General features: G+C 38.1%; 1 protein-coding gene across 4 annotated transcripts in view; it reads left to right on the forward strand.

The window, feature by feature from the left end:
• Window positions 1-17756, forward strand: part of LOC127623717 (zinc finger protein DPF3-like) — a 44885-nt gene that overhangs the window by 21446 nt on the left and 5683 nt on the right. Inside the window, exons 4-10 of one of the 4 annotated variants that reach the window (XM_052098183.1) lie at window positions 935-1068; window positions 2898-2993; window positions 3215-3287; window positions 4127-4168; window positions 6785-6922; window positions 7390-7518; window positions 13478-14427. In XM_052098183.1, coding sequence (XP_051954143.1) covers window positions 935-1068; window positions 2898-2993; window positions 3215-3287; window positions 4127-4168; window positions 6785-6922; window positions 7390-7518; window positions 13478-13641 — 776 coding nt within the window. In that variant the 3' untranslated portion in view covers window positions 13642-14427. Of the gene's footprint in view, window positions 1-934; window positions 1069-2897; window positions 2994-3214; window positions 3288-4126; window positions 4169-6784; window positions 6923-7389; window positions 7519-13477; window positions 14428-17756 lie in introns of those variants that run through there. The other 3 variants (XM_052098181.1, XM_052098185.1, XM_052098182.1) reach the window with 3 other exon arrangements.

Raw genomic sequence — 17756 nt, forward strand, 5'->3', positions numbered from 1 at the left:
GCTGACCACTTATATATACACATACATACATTCTGTATATGGGGCATATTGCAGAACGGGGGTAGACAACGATTACAATGTGTCCTGTATCTACAACACCTTTTCACCTTATATTAGGCTTGAAAAACTACCATAAAAACAATGGATGCATACATTGATGGCTGGTGTGTGGAAGAAAACTACCTAAACTGACTTTGGCAGACATACAGGAGAGCATTCACGAAGAATAAATTGAGCCGGTTGATAGCATTGTACTGTATATTTTTACACCCTGTTTGCATTGTTTCAGCAACCAATTCACTAAATAAATTATCATAAAACCACACAAACACACCCAATAATCCTTAGTTGCATGGCACTTTCTGAGTGCTAGGCTGTTGAGGATGTAGTAGATTACTGCGCCCTGCCACACTTTAGTGGGACTGTATAGCATCGCTCCACCACTGCGATCCAGGCTCTTAAAATCCTGAAAGTGACACACATCTGGATATATACCGACTTCTAATGCTCTTCTCCAAATTTTGATGATTTACTGCTTCCATGATCACTAGACAATGTACACCATAATCTAATAATCAAAATAAATAAAATTCACACTTTCTGCAGGTGTGTTCACACTGAAAGGAATGAGGTGACTTAATTGAAATACTCAAGGCACAGTACTATTTTAGCACATTTAGCATCTCGTTAAACTGGATTGCAGGTGGTTCATGAATAATGCGCTACAATACTGCATGCAAAAGTGACTCATCATAAAGTGGGTTCAGACAAGTGTATGATTTTACTGTTACTAGAAAACCAACTGATTTACTGGTACTTTTTAACAAAATATACACACGGGTAAAAAGGTTCAAGGAATCTACTTTTGCTCCTTTTTTTTTTTCATTCTCTCTCTCTCTCTCTCTCTCTCTCTCTCTCTATCTATCTCTCTCAGAGGCTGAGCTGATTGCCAAGAGAGAAACCCCGGCCACAGAGGCAACGGCACTGGAGGCACTGTTAAGGGGTGACGGGCTCCTCGACAAGAAGAACAGCAACTCTAAAGAGGAAGAGACATTGCTGGAAATCCAGGTAGCACATCCCACTGTCCTTTACAAGAGAATTCACTGATTTGAACATCAGGAGTATGTCTCAAACAGGGCTCTGCAAATCATCAACAGCACCACACATTGTGTGCATTGTATCACAGCCTATCTGTGTGTCTTTGAGAGTGGAGAGCACTTAAACTGTCAGAACTCTGGCAGATCTGTAAATAGCTACAGGATGTGTACTGTGTTGGAACTAGGCACAATGAGACAACTTTCCAGTGGCAAGGAATTTGGTTGGTGATTTGATGCAATAGACATAGAATGCTAACTGCTCTACACCGTATCGCCGCTCCCTATACGCATATTACGCTGTCTGCGTAAGGCACCAACTCCCTAGAGGGCGCCATCTTACTCTAGGGGGCACCAGAAACTCCACCGGCTGCCCTTACTCGCACATAATACGTTATTCAAGGACCCAGTAGCAGTTGCAGAACGCCTTGCGCTCGCACTTTCGCGTCACGCTAGCCCCATGCATCGCAACTTTCACACTGTGCCTCAAAACTGTCTTTTGTATCATTATCCATGCGTTCTTTCTTCTCATGTAATATAATTATTTAAACCTATAATCAATATTTCATGTTCATTTAGTAATTTAATTGATAAGTAGCCAGCTAATCTGTGGGGTAAGTTAAAGTCAGTGTTTGCTTTGCGTTGATCACCCTGTCTGGGTTTATTTTGTGATAATATCTGGCTGACTGTATATTATCCTTTACTTACTGTAGAGCAGTGTTTCCTAAACTGGGGTACGCGTACCCCTGGGGGTACGTGAGGTGACAATCGGGGTACGTGAATAACAGTCTGAGATTTATCGTTCTTTCAATTTCATCAGTCTAAATTCACATTTAAACCCAGTTCATGCATTTCTCACTGGCAAAAATGATTTTGTGTGCCCGCTGGTGTAGAAACACCAAAATGGTTTTATCATAAAAGTCAGAAAAATATGATATGAAAACCCGGTATTTTGCGGTTAAAAAATGCATTTACTCATGCGTCACACGCATAGGCGGAAATTACCCTCAATGCTCGAATTCGGCTGGCGATGCCATTCTTGCAATGATGCGCAATTCCAGGCACAGAGCCGAATGCTGTTATTACGTACCACGATGCGATTAGGGGGGAGTTTTCAAGTTATGCAGTTATATCATTTCTAGCATTCCCATCTCAATCGATAAGCCATTTATTCTGTATGTGTATGATTTAACATAACATGTACAAAACATGTAAAAATATAGCATGTTTAATATCAGGGAGATGTTTTACAAATATAATTGTGTTAAACAGACATATTTTCAAATGACCTTGTGAGAATTTTATCTATGCGTTAGAGAGGGGGTACGCAAAATGATGTTGAACATCTGAAGGGGTAAGCCACTGTAAAAAGTTTGGGAACCACTGCTGTAGAGGATTCAACAATAAGGAAGCAGGGTGGGAGTTCAGGTAAATCAAACTTTAATGTTTTTTCCCAGTCTAACAAACAGTCTTTGGCTTTTCAGCTTCACAGCAGGGTATCTACTTTGCTTTAGTTATAAGAGGCAACATAAACTCATAAATATTTATGTTCAGTAGCGTTTAACTTCACAGAACGTCAGATCTGTGCGACTGGTACTCTCTCTCGCGCTCTCGCTCTCTCACTGGCATTCTTGGCGGGTTTTTCAAGCCCATCTCCGTCGTCTTGTTGATCCATGTCTTTTGATCTTTGTTTGCGGTCAAAGATTGAAGTGTCTTGAAAAGGTGGACTATTGCTTTCTCTTGTGGAGGGCATTGAGCTTTGTTGTCTAATCGTTTACCCCAACTGTACTTCACTAACTGCAGAGGGTGCTTGAGGCAGATGAAAATGGGGATGGTTTCCATGACGATGAGGATTTTGAAGTGGACACACCAAAGAGGAAGCATCGAAACAAAGGCAGGGTAAGTAAAAACATGGCGTGTGTGTGTGTGTGAGAGAGAGAGCATTAAAGAGCAGAACAGCTGTGACGACGTGTCTGACTTATGGTGTGTGCAGAGATGAAGACAAACTGTGGTAGAGAAAAAAATTGGGCAAACTGGCAATTGTTGAAATTAGTTTAATAAAATCGACATATTTGGAAGGAGATTAAGCAATATTGTCATGTGATTTGCATGGTAATTAGAGTCGAGGCTCTGGACGGAGGCGGACAGATGCGGTGGCCAACGACGATCAGGATAAGCCCTACGTGTGTGACAGTAAGTGTCAGTTTTGTCAAATAATACATGACTTTTGTGCCTTAAAGGGATAATTCATCCAAAAATATAAATTATTTAATTGTTTACTCAGCATCATGTTGGTCCAAAATCTTTTTTTGTTTTTTCCTGTGTAACATAAATGGACAATTTTTGAGGAACGTTTATGCAGCTCTTTTCAATAAAACAATATTTCAGTCTCCATGGGCTGTTAAGTTTAAAACTGGTAAAAAAAACACCATAAAAGCAAAACACAAAGCTACCATATGGCTTCAGAAGTCTTGGAATATAGTGCACAAGTCATGTGTACCACTTTTATTGTGATTTTTGAAGTTTTTCAGATATGGTCACCCATAGGGGGGTGAACTATTCATTCAAGCCTTTTTTTTTTATAATATATTTTTATTGTAATATAACTGTATTATAAAGTTATATTACTATACAAATATATTATTTTTAAAAAGGCTTAGGGTTTAATTGCAAGAGAAACATTTTTTTGTAACAAAATTACTTTAATTTTAGTTGTGTTCTCTTTTCTGTCAGCAAATAAATTACTGCATTTTCATTGTCTCTGACCTGTATTTTAATCATGAGGGTTTTCATTTATTTTGACTGTAGTTCTGTTTGGCCATCCTATTTTTTGATCCCATATGGTACCTGCTTGTGTTTCTCATCTTGGCATGGTGGTCTGTTATATAATATCAACAGCATGTGACTACCTGAGAAAATCTCTCTGGAGGAGATTCAGCAACTTTGGGTTCCAGAGGCCTCTCTGAATGTAACTTTCGTCCTGTTTTTTTGTTTTCTGTCTCGTCTTTTGCTTTGTGTTTTCTTTGTTTCAGAAAGATACAAACAAAAGCATAACTCAAAAACCACTGACGCAGGTATTCGGCCATGTTGTCATCTTCCTCTTGCTCAGACATGTGGGCTATGCTAATGACAAGGCTAATCAGCTGGGGAGGGATGATTATCATTAATCAGCTGGTTCCTTCTGGTTATTGCATACCGCTTGTCCAAAGCTATTTTGCATGGCTAACAACACTGCATTTTTCCATCTATGCTAAAATAGCTAAGCTAATACACAGCCTTTTCATTACTGCACTGAGACACCTAGAATTCAGGCCCCATTCTAGGCAATCCAACCTTCACTGCTGGAATGATTAACTCTGGATGTGTAGTTTGCTGAAACAAATGCATGCAATGGCTTCCCTTTTCACTTTGACTACCTTTCTGCCTTAACACCTGTGTCCAAATGTATGATTCAGCACAGTCTGTGCAAAATAGGGTCCGTTACATCAAATATTATTTAAAGATGAAGTGTGTATTTTTTTTAATAGTCAGCAGCATCACTTAGTGGTTGGAAAAATAATGTCCTGTTTTCAAACTGGCTTCCGAATTACTTACCACATTTCACATTGGGTCTAAAACAGACAGTCTCGCCCCAAACTTACACCATTGGTTGAGATAATGTTGCTGGGTCAGACTGTACCAAAAAGTGCCAGAGTATTGATCCTTTTCAGGGAAATCAACCAACAAAAGGCTTACACTTAGAAGTCTTTGCATATTTAGATGGGATAGGAAAGTATTTTAACATCCAAAGAAATTATACACTTTAACTTTGATAGTGGTGGTACTTTAAGATTAAAACATTACTTAGTGCACCTTAAGTGATTTTTTTTTTTTTTTTTTTTTAGCCTAATGGAATGAATAGTGGCTAGAAAAAGTTGGGTCACCCCTCAGCGAAAGGTCAACTACTTCTTACTTTATCCCATTAATATTCCAGTTATTGGATACTTTTGTAGATAAAATCATGGATGACAAATACACCTGCAAATATGGCATCAGTTATTTAAACTTTTGCTTTTGTGTGGTGCTGCTTCCGCAACCAATAAGTGTCAAAATGGGTTAGGGTTAGTGTAAAAAATGTATTTACTCCGTGCACATTTAAGCATAAATATAAATGTGAACTTTAAAGACAGCATGAAATGTCAATTTCAGTGCATTGAACAGTGACATAATTCTGAGGAAAACTAAAACATTCAGCTGGGAATAATGTAGGATGGGACTTATTTGATTAGATCAATCAGATTCATTGAAAAAGTATAGGCTTTTACATTTTTAATGAATATTATTTTTCCTTCCTTGCTCTTGTTTACATAAATTGAAAAGTCATGTCAGAGGTGAAGAAAGTTGTTACATTTTGAGGAAAGATTGTACAAAAAAATCCCCCTTTAAATTACACAGATTAATGTATCACAATAACACCAGAAAACAATTTTAAATTAAAAAGATTTCTTTTTCATGTTGTCATATTATATTTTTCATATAAAAAAAAAAAAAAACATTGGCGGCAAAACGTTTGGAATAATGTACAGATTTTGCTGTTTCAGAAGGAAATTGGATTTTCAAATTGTAATACTATTTTTTCACATGATTAATGTCCAGACTATACATTGTGATCAGTTGAATGCCACTTTGGTGAATAAAAGTAACAATTTCTTTCCATAAGAGCAACATTTTTACATTATTCCAAACAAATCCTAGTTAGACATAAGAACTCATGTAGTGATCTATTTTAGATACATATACATTCCTTCTTCAGGGTACTGTTCGTTTATCCTTATTTATAGATTTGTAGTGTAAGAATCTATTACTGTTAAGTTCAGAATGAAAATATTGTGCTTGCCATGCTAGTATTGCAGTCTGCAACCCACAGAGGCTTGACATATTTACTGTATCCTGCTTGACCTGTATAATACATATTTGTCTCTCATTGGCATACTGTAGAGAATAATATGTACAGAATATGACCATTTAAGCTAAGATGTTAATTAAGAGGAAGCCATAATTATTCTACAGTATATCAATACACATTGACACTGTTTGATAATCTCATAGTTGACCATCTGGAACTTATAAGTAATGGAAAAGCCTAACTTTATGTGTAAGATCCCATTTACATTTATGCGTTTGGCAGATACTTTTATCCAAAGTGACTTAGTGCACTTATTACAGGGACAATCCCCCCCGGAGCAACCTGGAGTTAAGTGCCTTGCTCAAGGACACAATGGTGGTGGCTGTGGGGATCGAACCGACAACCTTCTGCTTAACAGTTTAGTGCTTTAGCCCACTAAGCCACCACCACCTTTAGATTCCACTTATCACACCTGCAATTTACAGTCACAGTCAGTGCAGAGTGTGTGGAGTGATGCTTAGCAGCACCTGTAGGTGTTCTGTCTGTTTAGCATACTTTAGAGGTGTTGAAGACTCTCTGTGGGGTTGTAGTGCTAATACTGTGCCTTGAACACAGTTCTAACACACATGTCTCTCTCACTGGCTGGAAACATGCTGTGTATATTTTGTGTTAGCCTCCACTGCTAGACACTTTGTGAATGTGTTAGCATCCCAGTTTGATAATTAGAGTGGCTTAACATTAGCTGAGACTGAATTACATTTGTTAAAATGTTTGAATCTCATTCAACTGATCTTCTTTATATTAGTTTGCGGAAAGCGTTACAAAAACCGCCCTGGACTAAGCTACCACTACGCCCATACTCACCTCGCTGAAGAGGAGGGTGAGGAGGAGCGAGAAACTGAAATACCCCGGTCTCCTCCTGTCCACCCAGAGAACCACAAACGTAAGAAATAGTAATTTTATTGTTAAAACAAATGTTTCATATCTGGGACCTGTTCAGATACCCAACTGAGAACGTGGAGTGTATTAAGAATTCTGTTAAGCTGTCTGAATCAAGGGTAGTACTAGGATGTGATCTTTGGTGGGGCACTTGTATGTTTAGGTGGGCAACGTTGATCATTTCTGTCAGTCAGCTGGCTCCCTTATTTAGATAAATGGTTAAATGTTATCAAACTATTTTTCAAGTTTGGCATTTTTATACTCTAACAAGCCAAACAAAAAAAAAAAAGAATTATTTACTATAATAGAACATGGTTGTTTTTAAAAGGCAGCATACTGTTTGGAACAGCCTGTCAGGTGCAAGCTTATGGGTCATAGTAGACTGCTCACAGGGGTTTGGAATGGAGCCATTGATAACATTATTCTGCTATGATGCTCTCTTCCTTTTGTTTTAATCTGTGCTATTTACAGCACAGAAAGGGCCTGACGGCAAAATAATTCCCAATGACTACTGTGACTTCTGTCTGGGAGACTCAGGTTCTAACAGGAAGACAGGCCAAGCTGAGGAGCTGGTTTCCTGCTCCGACTGTGGCCGCTCTGGTGAGTCCCACTTCACTTTATTCTCTATAACTCATAAGTTATAGTATTTTCACCTTCGTCTTGTCTTCATATCATACTGAGGGAGACCTATATTGTGTTTATTATGGCTTATGGCCATTTAATAATCAAGTGTATATTAAGAATATCATTTTAATTTATAATATTTTGTAAGATTTTGCCAGATGCTAGTATTGAATAAAACAAAAAACAAACCATACAGGTTGTCATGGCACTGAGAGATTTCCTGCTCTCTTTCTCTTTGATCAATGTACGTGTCTATAGTGTTCTAAAATGGACCAGATTACAGCAGCTGTATGTTTGAGTACAAATTGCAAGGACACAGATGACTGAGGTAGTAACATTAAGCCAAACTTGGTATTAAAACGTTAGTATAAAAAGGGGGAGAAATGCATGCTCGCAATACACACACATCATTCTTGGTTTAAAAAGGGTTAAAAGTGGACAAGTCAGGGGTTGGTCAACCACACATATTGTATTACACAATCGACAACAGTAAACCACCAAATAATTAAATCAATCTGATTTCCCAGAAATAATGATAGCAATTATTTTAATTTGCTTATGTTGTTGAGTAAATTAAAAACACATAAACTGAATTCTGTATGAATCCACCAAGATAAATTAAGTATTTAAAAAATCCCCAAAAATCTTAAATGATTGAATCAATAGTACATTTCACCAGCTTGTTTGTGCATATCCCATCTTTTATTTAGTTTTTTGCCGTTTATTTGTTTCTCTGGTCTTTTTATAGAATTTAGTTTATGTTGATTTGGTTACAGCTTGGCATAGGCATGTCAAATGCAGACTTTTATCCCAGACAAAGGACAACTCGCAGGACAAAGGCATTTTAATGGATAGTTACAATAGTTAACAATGTGACTTAAAACAGGGAAAAGCTTAATCTGTGAACTTGAAACCAACAGTCAAACATGTTAAGAGATGCTGTTGTTCAGAGCATGTCCTTTATCTGCCTTGGTGTTTTTATTTTTTTTAAATACCTGGCAATTAGAAATATGTTGCTTTTAATAGCAACAAGTGGACAGAGATGAGAAGGTTTACAACTGCATACAAATGGCTAATTACTAATGAAAATGAAATCAGTAACCACAGGGTCGGCGCCAGGACATACGGAACGAGGGGGCCTCGATGAGTCACTGGGGGGGCCTACCTCTCCCACCCTCAATAATAATAATAATAATAATAATAATAATAATAACAATAATAATAATAATAATAATAATAATACACCCACTTTTAATTAAAAAATCAACAACCATCATGCCACCATATACACGACGCGATGATACAGAGCAACGCTGCCTACATCATTCTCATAAATAATAAGGACCAGCACTGGCTATATATATAATCAATCATATTAGTAACAAAGACAAAAAAGCAAAAACACATCCTACATTTAGAAAAGCTGCAGTCGACAAGTGGAAGTGTTAAACTTTCTCAGAACGAAGTCTTTCCATTTGTTGCGTTTCTTTGTAAGGTCCCGCTCAAATGCAAGTTGCACGAGCTGAGCCTTACAGGTTTGGTTTAGGGTGACCACCTGGCTATTGCTCTGTTGCAGGTCAGCAGACCTGATTTTGCGGGACACGAGGGAGAGATAACTTACTATTATTGTATTAGGTTAATAAATATTGTTTTTATATTAGATGTATTTTTGCAGTGATGTTAAATGTGAAACTTCGGTGGCATACCCTGCACTCTCCTTTTATAGGGTCACCTGTAACTGGTTTTAATCATGTATATATTTTCTCCAATTATTTATTATACGAACAAAGAAACATTTTCTTCTCGGGAGCTACGAATAGACCAATTTTTCTGTTGCAGTTTTTCCCCCCAGTGTTTTCCCGCTCTGGCAAGAAAAAAGGCTGTGCTGCGCATGTTCAGTCTTTTTTTAAGGACGATGAAATAAAATGATGCCGAAATAAAAAATAAAAAAAAATAAATAATAATAATAATAATAATAATAATAATAATACATACATACAAAATTGAATTGACACTGCTTATTGCTTGCGGGACAGGTGGTCACCATAGTGGTTCACTGCTCGTCTGTTGTCCAAAACGTTATTGAGCACAGAAAATGAGTTCTCACACACACAGCGGTAGAGGCCCCGAATGTGACAGCGAGTTTAAGTCCGGACAAAACACTAGACATAGCCTCAAGTACTTTGTGATGTTCAGAGAGAAGTCTCCTAGTCATCATCTGCTGGCTTTCCTCCGTTTTGATTCTGGAGATATATTGCTTTGCAACAATGCACTCCCTTTCCACAATGGTAGAATTAGTTAAATCCATGATGGGCTTTATGGACTTTCACTTTACATCCAAAAAGGTCTCATTTTCTGGGTCAAGAGCGTCAAGTGCTGCGGCAAACTTTGAATTACGTTCACTGAAACGCACTTCCATTTCACCAAGAATATGATCCAAAGCACTGAAGAACAGCCTGCGTAGCTCCACTTTATCATTGATGTTGGCTCCAGTTGTTTCTTCAACTACATACTCACTCAGGTTCTTGTTTACCTGTCGACTCCGTTTTGCTGGGATAGGTGTATCTTTCGTGCTCGCTGTAACTGTGTCCCAGAGAATGCAGAATTCATCTTCGCTGCGGAGATTGCGCACACTTGCATACAAGCTGCTAGTGACGTAATTTAGAAAAGTTGCAAAGCTGAATTAATCATGGTAAAACTAAATTAATTTACAAAATAGTTTTTTTTTAAATATATATATATATATATATGTGTAGTTAATTATAATATGTCAGGAATAAGAGGGCACAGTGGTAGAGTGCCTGTTGCTGAGACTCAGCGGCTGAAATCTCGTTCTGAGGCAGGGTGGTTTGCTGACCAGAGGTGAGGGGGCACAGTGACCTAGGTGGCCGGGCCAGGCCCCCTGGGGCCCCCTCGTGGCGCCGAACCTGAGTAACCATCTATAGACTATAAAATAAATGTAACAATCCATTTTATTGTAGTTAACACATATGCATATAAAGACAAAAGATGAGCAATAGTAACTACATGACAAAACAATGTTACCAGGAAAATGGCTCCGTTTTATCTTAGAATGCCAAATAGTGTGGTCATCGCAATGAGATGGTCTGGCAACTGTATCAGAGGTTTAAACACGAAACCAGCGAGGTCTATTCCACATGTTACACAGGGTCTTTCCTGGGTCAAAAATGGTCTTGTGTGGTGACTGATGTATACAGTCATTCATAAGCTTGAAGCTGGTTCATTACATAATTGCAATTAATAAATATATAACATATTTACTTAACCATTTCATGTTTACCGGTACATTGGACATGAGTTATTTTTCCATCATCTAAGTATCTGGAACATTTTAAATTCAACATATTTTTTTTTTTTACTTTGGGATGCTATATGAAATCAAATTAAACTATTTTAATTAACAGCTTATATCTGTAGGTTATAGTTATAATGTTCTGACTGTATCTATGAGTGGACCACGATACTGAGTTGGGACTGTGCTAGTGAAAATGTTTGTTTCCTAATATCAAACATCTTTTAAACAGAACATGTATTGCACAGGAGAAAACTTTGTCCATTATGTTTCCTTAAATCTTGGAGGTCCAGACATAAAAGCCCTTTATAAATTTGCCTTTATATTTAGAGTGCAATGTCACAAGCTTGGGTAAGACTATGAATGGCTCCTCATTACTGTAGTTAATTTCTATTGGCTCAGCATCATACCCTAGGGGGGCACCATAAAGTCCACTGGCTGCCCTTTCATCCGAGTCCATCCGATAGTTTTCCCGTCAAACAGGTCGCCTCGGGTGTAATTCAGTGAATCTGTCGTGGGAATTACACAGGATTATTCCTGGAGATGTGGAGCACACATATGAGTGATATAGTAACCTGATTACATAATTTTTTAATATAACTGTGACGGAATACAGTTAAATATTTTGTGCTGATTGCAAAAATTTGTTTCAAGTATTCCTTTAGCATGCGAGGTGCGTGTTTACTCTTAACTTGACACATTTACCCATTAGTCGTTTGACAAGGACCGAAAACAGCCAAAGGTTACATTTTATAATTTATGAAGGTACACAAGGAGTCATGGCATTGTGCAAAACTGATGCCTGGATGATTTCAAACGTAACATCTAATTTAGATGATTAAGAGTAAAGTTTTTGAAAAGTTTTACTGAGTATAAATGATGTAGATGAGCTCTGAGTTTCTGCAGTTATGATCACTTCTATTTCCAATAAATCTAATTTGCATTGGAAAAGTGTGTAAGTGTGCAGTAGATGTGCCACCCAAACCTTATAGCGGCTATGTTTACATGCAACCTAATAATCAGTTGATAATAAGACTGATAACTCATTTGGACAAAAACAAAAAAAAAACCTTCATGTAAACACTTCAGTTGATCCGAATGAAATTTCAATCCAACTGAAATTGGACCGTAAATAATCTGGTAAATAGAAGAGCGACTGACGCTCTTTGCATGCGCAGAAGTTTTGTACGGAATACATGTAATGCACATGCAAACTAATATTTCTATGGGATTGCTAAATTGGACAAAAATGAGTGCAAGTAAACATACTCGCAGTGTGAATTTATAGATAGACTTTTGGCCGGTGATCTCAGCTTTGCTCTCTCTTCATTTCTTTCAGTGCTTGAGTCTTATTTAAGTGCTCTTGCTGGCAAATGGTCCATATTACAAAAGGGATAATTCACTCAAAAATAAAAATTCTGTTTTCAATTACTCGCCCTCTTTTTGTTTCAAAAACGTATGATTTTCTTTCTTCAATGGAACACAAAATTAGATGTTAGGGTCTGAAAGCCTCTTAATAATCTGCTATAGGTCTAGGTATACATATTATTTAATTACATTTAAAATCAAATTATCTCAGATTGATAATTTATGTTTGTAAATTGTAATGTCTGACATAAAAGGTTGACGCACAGTTTTTTTTTTACAAATATTATTAAAAAACGTATGCCCTCAGAAAAGTAAAAACAAAAAAAAAAAGTGCCTGAAATTCCAATACAGGGTGCAAAATTCATATATTGCCCCTTAATGGAAAAATATTTTCTGACAGTGGTCACAATTCACTTTCAATGCATCTTTTTTTACCATAGAATGAACTGTCATTCTGCCTTAAATCTCCTTTTGTAATCCGAAGCAGCGAGAGGTAGAATAAATTGACAGAATTCTCATTTTTGGATGAACTGTCCATTTTAATGTGCTCAAAAAGATTTGTAAAAAAGATTCACGTCACCCAAAAAATTTAATTAGTTAAAAACACCCACAACCCCAAGAATGTTAGGGACTGACAGCCTCGGTCCCATTCATTTTCATTTGAATGGAGAAAGAGATGCATGAAAGTGAATGGGGACTATCAGTCCCTAACATACAGCCTAACATCTCTCTTTATGCCCCATGGAAAAAAACAAGAAATATTGCAGGTTTGGAACAACATTCGGGAGAGTAAATGATGATAACTTTTTTTTTTTTCAGTGATCTGTCCCTTAAACTGTTTAGGGCATAATCAGTCATCAGCTATCTCAGTTCACATGGACAATTTTATGTTGCTCACATGCTTCCATTGTTTGTTTGTTTTTTCTTTCTTGGCTGTGTTATCCATTGACTGCTCATAATCGAAAGGTAGAGCAAGCACAGGGAGAGACCAAAAAATTTATTCTTCAGTAATAGATTGATTTAATAGTTTCATGATACATAAAAAAAAAATGTTAAGACACCGTATACTCACCGACATTTACATATCCAGGCAATTGGAAATGCAGACACGCAAGACGTAATCCCCTAATTTTAACATTGAATATCTGCAAGTACTGCAAGTTGTCCAGGCTGAGAGGAGTGTGAGTCCTAGCTGACTTCAGTGTTACTTGTGTGTTTCCACCTTGATGCCGATATGTCCGTCATGCATGTCAGCTGATCGTGTCGGCAGGACCAGGGCCAAGAGGAGGACTGGTGGAGTTCTGGACATGTTCGGCGACACATCCGAAAGTGAGGCGTCCACCTTTCACGGCTTTGAGGAGGACGACCTGGATGGGCTTCTGTCCGATGACAGCACAGGCTCACCTCAGTGCAGATAGACAAAGGAAAATTCAAAAGAACTGAAACTGAAAAACAAAAAAGCTTCAGGAACTTTTGGCATTTGTCTGCTGCCTGCTTTTTTTACATTTCTTTTTTTTTTTTTTTATGAATAATGGGTTCACAACTTCAGTCACAACATTAACTTCAGGAATTGTTTTCAAAAACAAGTTGCAGCCTTTTCTATATTAAGGAATGTTGTTTTTCACACTTCTGTATACCGAGAGGTGCTAGTTTATGGATGGACGAGCCATTTCGGTCAGACTGTTTTCCATTATGGAAATTTGCAGAGACATTAGCAATGTGTGGACATGATAACATACCGCCATGTACTGTAAGATAGAATGCCTATGTGGAGATTTACTTTAGAAGTACAATCTAAAGAATTACACACTTAACCTCAAGATCTTAAAAGGAGGAAATACTCAACATGTGTCTGTAGGTCGCTAGTGAAGTGGTTTTTTGCTTCTACCTCTGGATAAATACAATATTTGCAAAGAAAGGGATCACGAGATTTGGCTCAGAGTCCAATGGAGAGGCAGAGAATGGGCTGAGGCCAGACCCTGATTGGATCCAGTGGGAAGGGAGGACAGTTTGCAGAGAGGTAAGAGCCAATAGGCATTTAAATGTCCATCTCTCCTCCATTCTTAGGACGGCTATTAAAAATAATAAATAATAATAATTTAAAATCAGTTTGCTGGAGGATACATGTTTCTTGGCCTCTCCCTATTTTTGTTGCGTAACCAAAAGCGGGACCTATTGTTAGGATTTGCTATTTTCAGATCATATTCAGGAAGCTCTTAGAGGGATAGTTCACCAAAAAATTAATTATCTCCTCATTTACTCACCCTCATGCATTCCAGATGTGTATGACTTTATTTATTTTGCTGAACAAAGATTTTTAGTAGAATATTTCAGCTCTGTAGGTCCATACAATGCGAGTGAATGGTAATCAGACATTTGTTTCTCCAAAACTTTCCCCCGGACGTACGGGTATAAGGTAAGTGGGCGTGCGTCTGTCAGTCAGATTTTTTCTTCATAGCCGAGCGGTTGTGCAGCTGCAAGCTGAATCGCACTACTGTTCCACTCACCTCTATAATCCGAGCACTGCCTTCCCACGGGATTGAGGACGACCCGGCTGGTGATGGAGGCAATTTGGGGATTGCAGCGGGCTCTGTTTCGCCAGGTACGTCCCCACGAACCACCCGCTGCCCGGCACGCTCCCGTCCGGGCTCAAGGTGAGTGCGGCTCGCCTCACGACCAGCCCGCGTTCTCCCTTGAGCCCCCTGAGTTGGATGATGACGTCGCCGCTGTATTGGAGAGCGTTCAGGCGTATGATGCAGAAGACTCGACTGGGCTGCTACCTTCGGGTCTGCCCGCCCAGTCTGAGGCAGATGCGCAGATGGCTGACATGCTTTCCCGGGCCGCCATGAACGTGGGTTTGGACTGGAACCCTCCATCCTCCCCACAGTCTTCATGGCTTGACGATTGGTACCTCAGTCAGGGCGCCGCTCCCAGCCACGCCACCCCCCGTGAACATTTCTCCCCGGAAGTGCATGACGAGCTGACGAGATCTTAGAGGGCACCTTTCACTGCCTGGCTTTTTTCAAGTTCAGAGTTACGCGAGGCTCACAAGAAAGAACCCTTGTGTCACTACATTTGACACAACGTCTCGTTCCCTCCATCAGGAACCATGACGATCACCATTCACTTGCATAGTATGGACCTACAGAGCTGAGATATTTTTCGAAAAATCTTTGTGTTGTGCTGAAGAAAGAAAGTAAGAAACATCTGGGATGGCATGAAGAGTATATGAGCATTTTTATTTTTGGGTGAACTATCCTTTTATAGCCGAAGTGTGTAATTTCTGCACAACTAGCGCCACCAAATGGAATTTAAAAAAATTATTGTTTACAAACAGGTTTTCAAAACCGTACTCCCATTTCCCATTGGTCAACAAAACCGCTATTCCCACCCTTAACACACTCCATCTGATGAGACAATCACGTTGTGTTGCACAAACAGTGCAAGGTTTTGGTAGCACCAGAGAGCCAATGTTGGCTTATTTCCAGGAAACTCTCTTGAATGAATTACTGTTTTATGGAGAAAGTATGTTAACATAACAAAAATTACACCCTTCAGCTTTTAAAAAATATATATATTTTTTTAGGACTGGCATAACTGTTGCATATATGCAATGATTCCAATGATCTTATGATGTTATGAAGACTTCGTTTTACACATAAAATCACATCTGGACCATTCATGTCAGTTAGAGGATGACATAGCTTTGAGGAGTGACTCAACTGTGTAAACGGCAAATAAGACACTGGATTGTAAGCACATAAAGCGTCCTAAATGGAAAATGCAGTAAATATGAACAAGAAAACAGAATACGTGCAATAAAGGCACAATACCAATCACTTATAGCAACATCACCCAGTTAATATGAGGAATATTTGCTCTTTAAAAGCTCTTCTATTTATTTTCAAAGTCCTCTATCTCTTTTGAATTGAAAAATGTTACTTATTAATGCTTTCATCTTGTCTCTATTTTAGGGTGTTCATTTTATTAAATCAATAATATAATTTATTAAAATATATATATATATATATATATATATATATATAATCTCAGTATATAAGCCCACAAATTGTTGGAGTCTAACAAAAGGTGTTCAATAAGAGCTTCTAATGCTATTTTTCCCAATGTCTATATCTAACCTCTCATTTAAATGAGCAAAAGTGCAACATACTTGGAGATGATTCTTGGAACTGCTTCTGTGTCATGCTGACCTATGGCCTTATCAACCTGGCACAATCCATGCAAACACAGAACATGTATACTTCATGCAACTTGTCATCCATGCTGTGGTAGCTGCAGAGTCCAGTTACTCCAAATAGCAGACTGAATGTCATTGGACTTTGTTACTGCAAAAACATTTACATTTTTATGTATTACTATTTTGAGTTGTTTGTTTTAAGGACCGAAGACAGGAACACAAATTCAATTATATAGTTGGTTTAATTGTATCTTTAGGAGCATTAAATACAACATAAATAGCAGGTTATTATAGTATGCATTATAGATTAAACACATTTTTGCATCATTTAAATAGTTTTACACATTAAAAATATATCTAAAATGATGCACACTTACTTGAGGTGAAGAGTCCAGTCATATCAATATAGCCTAATAAAAGCTGTTTTGTTTAATATCCAGTGGATCACGTCATGGGCCAGATTCGCCTTATCTTGGTAACCCCGTTACTGGACACTTTTGTTCACAGAATAAATTAATCTGACTGAAGAATCACTTCTACAGTGCATCAGTAACTGTAAACTATGGCTTTTGCACAATACTGCATCCATGCTGCTAGATGTCCGTATATGTCCAAGACTACAGCCATATTGGCCAGTACAATATTAACAAAAAATGACTGAGTGAATCTTTAAAGTATCCTTTCATATCATATAAAATGGAACATGAACACATTAAATCAGGCATGTTTCCATGCACTTGCAGGAAATAAAAGGCCACCTGGAATGTGTTTCAAGACAGAATATGCATGTCTAAATCCTAGCATAATGTACACAACATCATTATGCATGTGAATACCAGGGACAGTGCCTGAAAAGGGGGAAGAGGTAGTAAGGCTTAAGAAACTCCCTGTAGGGAAAGAGCTTCACATAACATCCGACTTAAAGCCTAGGCCCCACATGGTTTCCAAACCGGGAGGTCTGCACATGCTTTACTGGGTATCCAAGCATGAGGAGCCTGCTGTTCTCACATTCTCATTGAGGAAAGGAGCAGGCCGAGGAACTGACACCTCCCAAACAGACAAAGTCAGAGAGAGAGATGAGCGGTTACAGAACCATCTGCCATTTTCCAAACCTGTGCTCTCATGACCCTGTCTCTATGTATGGAGAAGAGAGCAGAAGGTGGAGGTGTTTTAAAGAAAAAGTTGTTTATTCGCTCAACACAGATTGTTCATAATTACGTGGGTTTTCTGTGCATTACATCAACATGGCAACAAAGTTGTCATTTTGAATATATCTTTACATAGAAAAGGTTACTGAGCGATTTATCATATCATGTTGACATATTTAATCTGTAT

Source organism: Xyrauchen texanus, chromosome 30, assembly GCF_025860055.1.
Source record: "Xyrauchen texanus isolate HMW12.3.18 chromosome 30, RBS_HiC_50CHRs, whole genome shotgun sequence".
Taxonomy (NCBI): Eukaryota; Metazoa; Chordata; class Actinopteri; order Cypriniformes; family Catostomidae; genus Xyrauchen; species Xyrauchen texanus.